This window comes from Camelina sativa, chromosome 4 (genome assembly GCF_000633955.1).
Source record: "Camelina sativa cultivar DH55 chromosome 4, Cs, whole genome shotgun sequence".
Classification (NCBI taxonomy): Eukaryota; Viridiplantae; Streptophyta; class Magnoliopsida; order Brassicales; family Brassicaceae; genus Camelina; species Camelina sativa.
Window position 1 is genome coordinate 10,493,140 of NC_025688.1, and position 12,254 is coordinate 10,505,393.

The following is a 12,254-nucleotide window of genomic DNA, read 5'->3' on the forward strand; positions in this document are numbered from 1 at the left end:
TTAAATAGGATTTAGGATATAAAAATAGCCAATTATATCCTTAGTTATATTTTTAGATAAAAATTGTTGATTTTTTGTCTCCTGAAATTTTAAAAACAGTAAAATTAAATCGAAATAAGGAAAATTGAGAAAATAAGTAAAATTATTATGTCAATCTAGTGGGCCTAATTTTCCGTAATGGGTCTTGAGAAAATAAGGAAATTGTGACTTTGTCCCGACAAAGTAAGAAAACCAAAGGGATCGAGAAATTTCTGATAGGGTTAATCGAGAAAAAACCCTTCCGCCGTATCTCACCGTCGTCACCATCTCGTCGCCACCATCTCTCGTCTCTCACCATCGTCAGCATCTCACCGTCGGCTCTCTCCATCGTCGACATCTCTCTCCATCTTCACCATCTTCCGCCGGTTCGATTTGTTCACCGTCTTCCGCCGTTTTTCCATCTTCACTATCTTCCGCCTTCTATCCATCGGCGGTTTAGTCGGTGGTCTCCTCTTCACTAGCTCAAGGTAAATCCGGTTGGATTTCTCTTCTCCATTGCTCCTTGTCAATCGAACTAGGTATTTTAATTTGTGTATTTTTTTTTGCATGTTTAAATTTTTTCCTTGTTTAATCTCGATTTCAACCTAGAATTGTATAATTATAAGTTAATTATCAAATTTTCAGTTTGGGATTTCTCTTAACCATTTATCCATGTTTATAGAATTTGGTATGTATAATTGTGGAATTTTTTTGGGAGTGTTTAACTTTTATTCTTTTGTAATCTCGATTTCAATCCAAAATTCAAATGAACATCAAAGTTTTAGATCCGTTTTGCATCTAGACCATATAATTCTTGATTTTTTTGCACTTAATAATGTGAATACGTTAAGTTGAAGCTCTTCGTTTGTTTTATTTTTAGTATTATATTGACTTTAAAGAAAAAAATTGTGTACCAGGGTTGATGTAATTTTTAAAAAACTTGATTTCTTTTTTTGATCTTCTTACTTCAGAAAACCTGTTTATATCAGTCATGACTTACCATGGGTGAGAGCAGAATTGGATCATAAGTTGCAAATGTCAATGTCCTCAACAAAAGCACCATCAAATTCTGATACAAGTAAGAGCCAAAGTACAGTCTTTTTTTTTACAAGTCATATCTAGTTTGGTTATAATACTCTTATTATCTTTGTTTTTTGTTTTTTTCTTTCAAGTTTCTGTTAGAAGCTAAATGATTAGTAGTCATAGTTTTCTTGTTCTTAAATCATACTATTAGTAATCTGTTTTTTTTTGTTTTGTAAAATTGAAGTCTCATATCTTTGTTGATTTATTTAAGTTTTGGCTAATTTATACTAATTCATTTTTTACTTTTTTCGGCAGGAATGGAAAAGAAGTACCCTAAACGGCTTATGGAAGATGGAAGCGAGCCACACGTTGGGCAGATAAATAACACTTGTCGAATGTCAATCTTACACAAAATCAAGAAGGCANTAAGGGAAAATTATAAATAAAGGATATTTTTTCAAAAATTTGACCATCTACACTTTTTTTTTAAAGTTTGGTTAAATAGGATTTAGGATATAAAAATAGCCAATTATATCCTTAGTTATATTTTTAGATAAAAATTGTTGATTTTTTGTCTCCTGAAATTTTAAAAACAGTAAAATTAAATCGAAATAAGGAAAATTGAGAAAATAAGTATAATTATTATGTCAATCTAGTGGGCCTAATTTTCCGTAATGGGTCTTGAGAAAATAAGGAAATTGTGACTTTGTCCCGACAAAGTAAGAAAACCAAAGGGATCGAGAAATTTCTGATAGGGTTAATCGAGAAAAAACCCTTCCGCCGTATCTCACCGTCGTCACCATCTCGTCGCCACCATCTCTCGTCTCTCACCATCGTCAGCATCTCACCGTCGGCTCTCTCCATCGTCGACATCTCTCTCCATCTTCACCGTCTTCCGCCGGTTCGATTTGTTCACCGTCTTCCGCCGTTTTTCCATCTTCACTATCTTCCGCCTTCTATCCATCGGCGGTTTAGTCGGTGGTCTCCTCTTCACTAGCTCAAGGTAAATCCGGTTGGATTTCTCTTCTCCATTGCTCCTTGTCAATCGAACTAGGTATTTTAATTTGTGTATTTTTTTTTGCATGTTTAAATTTTTTCCTTGTTTAATCTCGATTTCAACCTAGAATTGTATAATTATAAGTTAATTATCAAATTTTCAGTTTGGGATTTCTCTTAACCATTTATCCATGTTTATAGAATTTGGTATGTATAATTGTGGAATTTTTTTGGGAGTGTTTAACTTTTATTCTTTTGTAATCTCGATTTCAATCCAAAATTCAAATGAACATCAAAGTTTTAGATCCGTTTTGCATCTAGACCATATAATTCTTGATTTTTTTGCACTTAATAATGTGAATACGTTAAGTTGAAGCTCTTCGTTTGTTTTATTTTTAGTATTATATTGACTTTAAAGAAAAAAATTGTGTACCAGGGTTGATGTAATTTTTAAAAAACTTGATTTCTTTTTTTGATCTTCTTACTTCAGAAAACCTGTTTATATCAGTCATGACTTACCATGGGTGAGAGCAGAATTGGATCATAAGTTGCAAATGTCAATGTCCTCAACAAAAGCACCATCAAATTCTGATACAAGTAAGAGCCAAAGTACAGTCTTTTTTTTTACAAGTCATATCTAGTTTGGTTATAATACTCTTATTATCTTTGTTTTTTGTTTTTTTCTTTCAAGTTTCTGTTAGAAGCTAAATGATTAGTAGTCATAGTTTTCTTGTTCTTAAATCATACTATTAGTAATCTGTTTTTTTTTGTTTTGTAAAATTGAAGTCTCATATCTTTGTTGATTTATTTAAGTTTTGGCTAATTTATACTAATTCATTTTTTACTTTTTTCGGCAGGAATGGAAAAGAAGTACCCTAAACGGCTTATGGAAGATGGAAGCGAGCCACACGTTGGGCAGATAAATAACACTTGTCGAATGTCAATCTTACACAAAATCAAGAAGGCATTACCAGAAGAGTATGAGATTGTGAAGGGTGATCCAGTTTTCGCATCTGTATTTGCATTGTATGAGAATGGTCTTGGGTACTCAGCTCGGTTGATACACAGCATCATGTGTAGGCAGTTGGTGACTAAGAGAAGACATGAGCTGTGGTTTGTGTTTGGTAAGAAGCCGCTTAGATTCTCAATGCAAGAATTCCATGCAGTTACTGGTCTTAAGTACTCAGCCGATTTCAGTCATGATTCAGAGAGTTGGACAGATGATAATGGGTTTTGGAGCAAATTGTTGAAGAGAGGTGGTATCATTACCATTCAAAACTTGATGAAGACCCACCTTGAAGCAGCTCCATCGTGGAGAAAAAAAGAAGATAGAATTCGGTTTGTGTATGTTTGTGTGATTGCTGGGTTGGTAGTGGCTAAGGATGAGAAGAAAGCTATACCACATTCATACATCAAGCTGGTCATGGATCTAGAGAAGGTTAGGACTTATCCTTGGGGTCTTGTAGCTTTTGACCATTTAGTTAGCTCTATAGTGGAAGCAAGAAAGAAACTGAAGAACCCCATTAGTTACATCCTCAATGGTTTCTCATATGCTCTTCAAGTTTGGGTTATGGAAGCCATTCCTCTCATTGGACAACTTATGGGAGAGAAGATTGACACAGAGATTACACTTAGCCGAATCTCTAATTGGAAAGGTGCTGCTAAAGTATCATATGATGAGCTCCTCCTTTTAGAGAAATCAATTGGAAACAAGGTCAGTTGACTTCTTCTTTTTTCTTTTAAGTTTAAATTCGAATACATTGAGTTTTTTTTTTGAATTGGTGAATACGTTTTTGAATGGTGACGACGTTTTTGAATACATTTTTTTTGAATTGGTGATTACGGTTTTGAATGGTGAATACATTGAGTTTTTTTTTGAATTGGTTTCTTTGTTTTTGTTTTGTCAGGATGTTGGTTATCCATGCATTTCCTCCACTGGAAACTTTGATATATTGGAGTCCATTGAATTTTTGAGGGGTGATGAAATTGAAGATTGTGAAGTGGACAACTTGGAAGCTTTGATCAGATCTGACTATGATTTTGGAGATTTTATTTGGGAGAGTGTTGAAGGATATGGTGTGGAAGATGATAACATTGAGGATGCTGGTGTGGAACAATCTCAGACTGTTGAAGGGGACAATGAAGTTTCGGTTGGAGAGGAGAGTGGTCAGAAGCAAGCTGATATCCCAGAAGTGTCTAGCTTGAAGAAGAGGAAGAAGAAGCTAGTTGACCATGGAGCAGAGACACGGAAAAGAATGGTCTTAAATCAGAGAGCATCAACTTCACATTGTTCTTGTGGAGATGATATGAAGCGGTTCTTTAAGGAGTTGGGGAACGATTGCTAACAATGGAGAAAGATGTATCAGATATCAAGGCCTTGATATCCAGACCAGCAGAAGTGGATCCTACGCCAGCAGAAGTGGATCCTAATCCAGCAGTAGTGGATCCTAGTCCATCACGAGTGAAGCCCAAAACTTCGGTACGTAAGAAGTAGCTCAATGCCTTGTTCGATTGTAATATGTTGTGTGGTCTTTCCTTTTTGTTGTATCCTTGTTTGTATGTGTATGTTGTAAACATAAATTATGTGTTGTAACTTATGTGTTGTAACTTATGTGTCGTAAACTTATGTGTCATAATTTATGTGTTGTAACTTTAACTAAAGCCTTTCATAATTTTTTTTTTTGACAGGTTGAACTGTTTGATTTAGATAATCTGTTGATAGACCTCAATGTAGATACACAAGACTATCTAAAGAACACAGTAGGACACTTATCTCAAAAGTCTGTTGTGACCGGATTTAATCCTACACTTAGTCCCAAAGACGCGGGTAAAGATGAACCGGATGCGGTGTTGACTTTAGTTTCTGATGATCTATGGAATGGTTTCGAAGAGTGGAGTAGGCATCTCGAGTACGTGATTCAAATATTTTTATATACATGTTATGATTTATCAATTTTTTTTTTGTAATCTTACAATTGTTTTACGTTTACAGAAGCATTCAACTGGGTCCAACTTTACTTGATCAAGAATTGTTTAACCGAGTCATGATGGGCTTCAAATGGCTTGGAAACGAGGTACGTGTCAATCTTTTTAAATATTATATTTTATATTCTTAAAGTAAGACAAACCTGAGTCTTTAAATATTTACAGGAAATGGATGCAATGATGTATATTTTTCGGGAGCATACATCTTTAGGCCGCCTAGAGTTGGATCGTGTAGGTTTCATGAATTGTCAGTTTAGCGAGCACGTCAAGGCCGACTACAATAAGTTTAGATCGGCAGGACGAACCCACACTTGGAATCACTTTTTGTTAGAGTATGCCAAAGGTGAACTGCCATCTCATGGAAAGACAGGAAAAAGTTGGGCTGTAGATTTGGATAGAATTTATGCACCGGTCTTCATTAACGGTAATCACTGGATCTCAGTTTGCATTAACTTCAGACTAAGAACAATTGAAGTCTTCGACTGTAATCAATACCAAAACAGAAGACACGTTGAGCCATTCGCTAATGTCATCCCTCGTCTTGTGAAGGAGATTCACAAAAAGGTTGATGGAAAAGCTCCCTTGTTGACTCCATACGAGATCATCCAGGTTCGTATGCCACCTAAATTAAATCGGTCAAGTTGTGATTGTGGAGTTTATGCCCTGAAGTATATCGAGTGTCACATGCGTGATCTATCTTATGAGTTGATTGACGATGAAAACATCAAGCAAGCTCGTTTGAAGTTGGCAGTCGATCTTTGGTCAGCAGCAAAGGATCCTGTGCTAGTGGAACGAATGAAAACTTATGTGCGTCCAGTGTATGCGGCTGAGTTTGTAGACCTTGCCTAATTTTTAAGTGTCTTTATGATTGTTTTGTAAATGATGGTTTTTGATGCTTTTGCTTGTTAGACTAATATCAGACTCATTAGTATTAATCCTCGATGGTGTTGATTTAGGACTGACTAATATGAGACTCAATAACATAAGGTCATAAGCATAAGAACACAAAGAACACAAAAACATATCCGATTTAAATGTTAACATAACAACACAAAAACATATCCGATTTGCCATAATTTAAACATATCAGATTTAAACCAGCTATTGACCCAAATTTAAATGTTGACCCGATGTAAGCATACCGATGACCCGGTTTTTAATTCAATATTAAGGAAAAAAAATTAGGGATCTTCTTTTCCAATAATTGATCTTCCTCTCCAATACTCTCTTCTTCTTCTTTCCCGATACTTTCTTCTTCTTCATCGTAAAAACTGATAGGAGCCATGAGCCAACGTTCTTCGGCTGGATCGTCAGGGTTACCGTCGAGAAGTTCTCAGGTTGGAGTTCCGTGTAGATGCTGGTGTGGTGGAGAGATTAGAACCTACACCTCAAAGACGGAAGAGAATCCCTGTAGGAGATTTTACAGATGTGTTGTTGGTGTGAAGGTAATTTACTTTTATCAGTCCTTATTCATTACAATAACTGAAATTTATTAAATATTGTTATCGAAACAATGATTTTAGGAGAAGAANTAGCAGCAAAGGATCCTGTGCTAGTGGAACGATTGAAAACTTATGTGCGTCCAGTGTATGCGGCTGAGTTTGTAGACCTTGCCTAATTTTTAAGTGTCTTTATGATTGTTTTGTAAATGATGGTTTTTGATGCTTTTGCTTGTTAGACTAATATCAGACTCATTAGTATTAATCCTTGATGGTGTTGATTTAGGACTGACTAATATGAGACTCAATAACATAAGGTCATAAGCATAAGAACACAAAGAACACAAAAACATATCCGATTTAAATGTTAACATAACAACACAAAAACATATCCGATTTGCCATAATTTAAACATATCAGATTTAAACCAGCTATTGACCCAAATTTAAATGTTGACCCGATGTAAGCATACCGATGACCCGGTTTTTAATTCAATATTAAGGAAAAAAAATTAGGGATCTTCTTTTCCAATAATTGATCTTCCTCTCCAATACTCTCTTCTTCTTCTTTCCCGATACTTTCTTCTTCTTAAAATTAGGGATCTTCTTTTCCAATAATTGATCTTCCTCTCCAATACTCTCTTCTTCTTCTTTCCCGATACTTTCTTCTTCTTCATCGTAAAAACTGATAGGAGCCATGAGCCAACGTTCTTCGGCTGGATCGTCAGGGTTACCGTCGAGAAGTTCTCAGGTTGGAGTTCCGTGTAGATGCTGGTGTGGTGGAGAGATTAGAACCTACACCTCAAAGACGGAAGAGAATCCCTGTAGGAGATTTTACAGATGTGTTGTTGGTGTGAAGGTAATTTACTTTTATCAGTCCTTATTCATCACAATAGCTGAAATTTATTAAATATTGTTATCGAAACAATGATTTTAGGAGAAGAAGGAGAAACACATGTTCCGTTGGGTTGATGATGCTGTTCTAGAGGAGATTAGGATGGTTGAAAGCAAACAAAACCAACTCTTAGAGGACCTAAAAAAGATGGTAACAAACAATGTGGAGCTCCAAAAGGAGATTGTGAAGGAGATGGAAGAAAAGATAGAGAAGAATATGATTGAGATCATCAGGCAAGAGCTAATGGTTGCAAAAGNGATGCTTTTGCTTGTTAGACTAATATCAGACTCATTAGTATTAATCCTCGATGGTGTTGATTTTGGACTGACTAATATGAGACTCAATAACATAAGTTCATAAGCATAAGAACACAAAGAACACAAAAACATATCCGATTTAAATGTTAACATAACAACACAAAAACATATCCGATTTGCCATAATTTAAACATATCAGATTTAAACCAGCTATTGACCCAAATTTAAATGTTGACCCGATGTAAGCATACCGATGACCCGGTTTTTAATTCAATATTCAAGGAAAAAAAATAAAATTAGGGATCTTCTTTTCCAATAATTGATCTTCCTCTCCAATACTCTCTTCTTCTTCTTTCCCGATACTTTCTTCTTCTTCATCGTAAAAACTGATAGGAGCCATGAGCCAACGTTCTTCGGCTGGATCGTCAGGGTTACCGTCGAGAAGTTCTCAGGTTGGAGTTCCGTGTAGATGCTGGTGTGGTGGAGAGATTAGAACCTACACCTCAAAGACGGAAGAGAATCCCTGTAGGAGATTTTACAGATGTGTTGTTGGTGTGAAGGTAATTTACTTTTATCAGTCCTTATTCATCACAATAGCTGAAATTTATTAAATATTGTTATCGAAACAATGATTTTAGGAGAAGAAGGAGAAACACATGTTCCGTTGGGTTGATGATGCTGTTCTAGAGGAGATTAGGATGGTTGAAAGCAAACAAAACCAACTCTTAGAGGACCTACAAAAGATGGTAACAAACAATGTGGAGCTCCAAAAGGAGATTGTGAAGGAGATGGAAGAAAAGATAGAGAAGAATATGATTGAGATCATCAGGCAAGAGCTAATGGTTGCAAAAGAGAGTATGGAGAAGTCGAACAAGCAGAGGATTTGTGTACTAGTCGTATTGGCAGTTTCAATGGCCTGGCTTTATAAGAAGATGATATGATGTCTTTGCTTTCTGTATTTTGTTGTTATGCTTAACACTTTTTGTTAGTCTTGTTTTTTGTACTCTGGTTTTAATGAAAGTTTGATTGAAAGAAAACACCATCAAGGAATTTTAAAACACATGAGTATTATATTAGTCTTAAATCAACACCATCAACGAATTTCAAAACAATTGAGTCTATTAATCGAAAATAAAAACCATCAAACACCATCATTCATCACAAAGCAGCTGCCGTGAAATCAAAAATTCAAAAACAGGAATCTTAAGTTGATGCACAAACCATTGTTATATCACGATATCACAGGTCGTTCTGTTATGCCCTTCTTTGCCACACCGCGCACACTTATGTCTCTTTGACCCTTGTGAGTTTTGTGATGAGTTTTATCTTGTCTTCAGCGGATTCATATCTTCTTTTTCTTCGCCGTCCTGGATGTCTTCTTGTTTCAGGTGGTCGAACTTTTGCATCTTCAACATACTGTGGGACTCGCCATTCTTCTTCAGGAACACCTATTGGATTAACAGTTTCCTCATATTGCGATCTCCATGCAGTAGTGGTATACACATCATCAGCATAAGGATATAGATCCTTGCCTATATCAAAAGCTCCTTTTATAGCATGTCTACAAGGGAGTTTTTGGATGCTGAACTTTCCACATGAACAAGTCCTTCTTTCTAAGTCAACAATGTAGTCTACTCCATTACCTTTAACCTGGATCTGCGATCTGCTCATCAAATAACCGTTCATGAATTTACCTTTCTCTATTCTTCTTGAAATCTTTTTCTCCACCTCAACAGTTAAAGGATCTTTATGCTTTGCACTTAACTCTCTACTCTCATAAAACCAGCGTGTCATCATTTCTCTGATGCTGTCTAACAAAGGAATTATTGGATACTCTCTGGGTGTCCTCAAAGCAGCATTGATTGATTCAGCTGCATTGTTGGTGTTAATATCATACCTATAACCCGGAAAATGACAGCGAGCCCATTTTGTCACATCGGCTTCCTCTAGATAACTTCCAATAGCAGGACTAATATTATTAATTTGCCCAAACTCTTTCTCAAACTCAGCAACTCTATAAGCTTTTGATGCTTTTGCAACCTTACCAGCGACACCTCTTCCCTTATGATATGTTATCACATTGCTAAGCAAGTGGTGGATGCAAATACCATGTTTAGCCAATGGATAGATGTTTCCAATTGATTTAGCAATCGATGTATGTCTATCTGACACAAATGATAAACCTTCTTCATCAGCTATAACCATCTTAAGTTGCATAAAAAACCACTCCCATGAACAATCATTCTCAGAATCAGCAATTCCAAATGCGATTGGATACAAATTGGAGTTACCATCTACAGCTGTAGCAACTAGGAGAACCCCTTTGTATTTATTCTTCAAAAATGTACCATCAACTACTATCACTTTCCGCATTGACTTGTAGAACCCTCTTGTTGATTGACCAAAAGAAATAAATAGATATTTAAATCTTCCATCAAAGTCAATTTCATAATTCGTGAACGTACCAGGATTCGCTTCTTGTAGCATGTGCAAGTATTTTGGAATCTTAGCATAACTTTTCTCAGGAATTCCTCTAACTTCGTTAACTGCATACTCCCGAGACTTCCAAGCTTGGTGATATGTTAGCTCGCAGCCGTACCTTGAACGAATAATATTAACTATATCATTCGGTTTAGGACCTTCCTTCACGCCCTCATAGCTTTGCTTAATGAGATGTCCAATTGTTCTTGCAGATGGAGTCCTACAAAATGATTTTTTTTTTGAAGGGGCACATGTATGGTTACCCACAAACTTGTTGATTTTGAAATATGTAGACGCTTGTAAACACTCAGCCCGGAGACGCCAATTACAAGCACTATCAATGCAGCGTATACACCACCATCTCTTATCAGATTTTGTAATCCTATAGTCGCAGTTATATTTCATTGCATACATTTCCATAGTAGCCTGTAAAGCTTCCTTACTGCTGAAATATTCACCATTTTTTACCATTGAATCTTCCAACTTTAAACCAGCAGCATCACCAAGATTAGCATCAGTAGGCTTTTCTAATACATCATTAGTCGGCTTAGGTGAATTCCTTGAAATAATACCTACTGATTTTCCCACATCAACTTCCACATTACAACCATCGCTACTATCAACTGGCAACTTATTCAGATCGAACTGGACTTTACTCCTATCGCCATCAACTACTCTTTTGAATGTAACACACAACCGAATCATGTTTATCTTTTTCAGATATGCAAGAAAATTATTCATACCTCTATCATTTGTCAATACAATAGGAGGACAATCAACTTTAACCTTTGTGGGTAGATAACTGAATTCCACATCAAACATATTTTGCTCTATTTCATAGTCTTCTAAAACCATCACCTTCAACTCTTCAAGAGATGTAGTGGGTTGCAAAATCAGTAATCTAGCACGTTTTTCTTCATCATCAATAAATCTCCACTCCTTGGCATCCAATGTCCATACACCACAAGTAACATAGATTTGCATCATAAACAGGTAAGTGAAAGCTTTTGTGGAAGGTGGAAGAGATGGCGACCGATCATGTTAAGGTATAATGTCGATTTTTCTTAATTTGTTTAGCTTCTAAATTATTTAGAATATGTATTCTAAAATTTATTAGAACAAATCTAAACAATAATTACGAAATTTTAACCATAAATTAAGAATATTTAAAAAATATTTAAAAAATATTCACTTTCCTTATTAAATTTATTTTCTATCTATTGTAAGGGTATTCTAAGGTTTACAGATTACAAATTCTAAAAATTTTATGATATATCTTCTACTTCTTTTAGTATATAGGGTAAAACGTAGAAAACGAATTCTGAATTGAAGTAGAATGAAGAAAAACGTAGAATTCATATTCTTAATTTTGTAGAACATACAAAATTCAGAATCTGAAATTTTTAGAACAAATTTTCCGTCTAAACTTCGTAGAACATGTACAAACTGTAGAATGAACAATCTAAATGTTTCAGAAAGAGAAAAAATCGTAGAAAGTCTATTATAAATAATTTAGACCAGAAATCAGCAAATTACAAACTGATTTTTGACATCCAAAACATTTTTTTTTCAAATTTTTTTTTACACAGTTGTGTACTAACATGGGTTTTCTGTTTGTTTATTGGTTCAAACTCCTAAAAACTTCAGTATTTCTATTAGTAGGGGCATTTTCGTCACAATTGACAATCTTAAAAAAAAAAGTGTAAATGGCCAAATTTTTAGAAAAAAATCCTTTATTTATAATTTTCCGTAGGAATAAAGAGTTTTTGGAGAACTTATTAATTAGAATCCTTGCGTTTTCTTCCGAGTATTGAAGCTCTCTCTAATCTCGCCCACCTGTTTTCCACTTCATGAAAGCTGTCGATGACAGTTGAGCTGCTTCGTACACTTTCAAAAGTTCACATACACAAAAAAGCAAAAGATTGTTAAAGTTACAAGCTTTATTATAGTTTTAGATGGTTAAACACAATTCAGCACCATGGCAAAAACGATAAGGCTTACAGTTTGTTTCTTCTTTTGTTAAAAACGACAAGTACTTGGAAGCTGTTATATGAGCTGCTGTGTATACTTTTGTCAGTGCCTCCTTGTATCTGATCTTAAACGCAGTCGATAGCAAGATCCCAAGTGTTCTATCTGTAACCCTGTTTAGACCAAAAACCAG

At 35.4% G+C, this 12,254-nt stretch overlaps 3 protein-coding genes across 3 annotated transcripts; 2 read left to right on the forward strand and 1 right to left on the reverse strand.

Annotated features, from left to right (window-relative positions):
• Nucleotides 7,158–7,715, forward strand: LOC109132473 (uncharacterized protein At4g04775-like). The gene is made up of 2 exons (XM_019244094.1): nt 7,158–7,319; nt 7,398–7,715. Exons 1-2 carry the CDS (start codon nt 7,158–7,160, stop codon nt 7,713–7,715), a joined length of 480 nt encoding a protein of 159 aa, XP_019099639.1.
• LOC104783729 (uncharacterized protein At4g04775-like) lies at nt 8,011–8,553 on the forward strand. Its single transcript, XM_010508848.1, has 2 exons — nt 8,011–8,172; nt 8,251–8,553. The coding sequence occupies exons 1-2, from the start codon at nt 8,011–8,013 to the stop codon at nt 8,551–8,553; spliced, it is 465 nt and encodes a 154-aa protein (XP_010507150.1).
• On the reverse strand, nt 8,897–10,798 carry LOC104783730. Its single transcript, XM_010508849.1, has 4 exons — nt 10,365–10,798; nt 9,904–10,313; nt 9,658–9,807; nt 8,897–9,558 (listed from the first exon to the last, which is right to left on the reverse strand). Exons 1-4 carry the CDS (start codon nt 10,796–10,798, stop codon nt 8,897–8,899), a joined length of 1,656 nt encoding a protein of 551 aa, XP_010507151.1.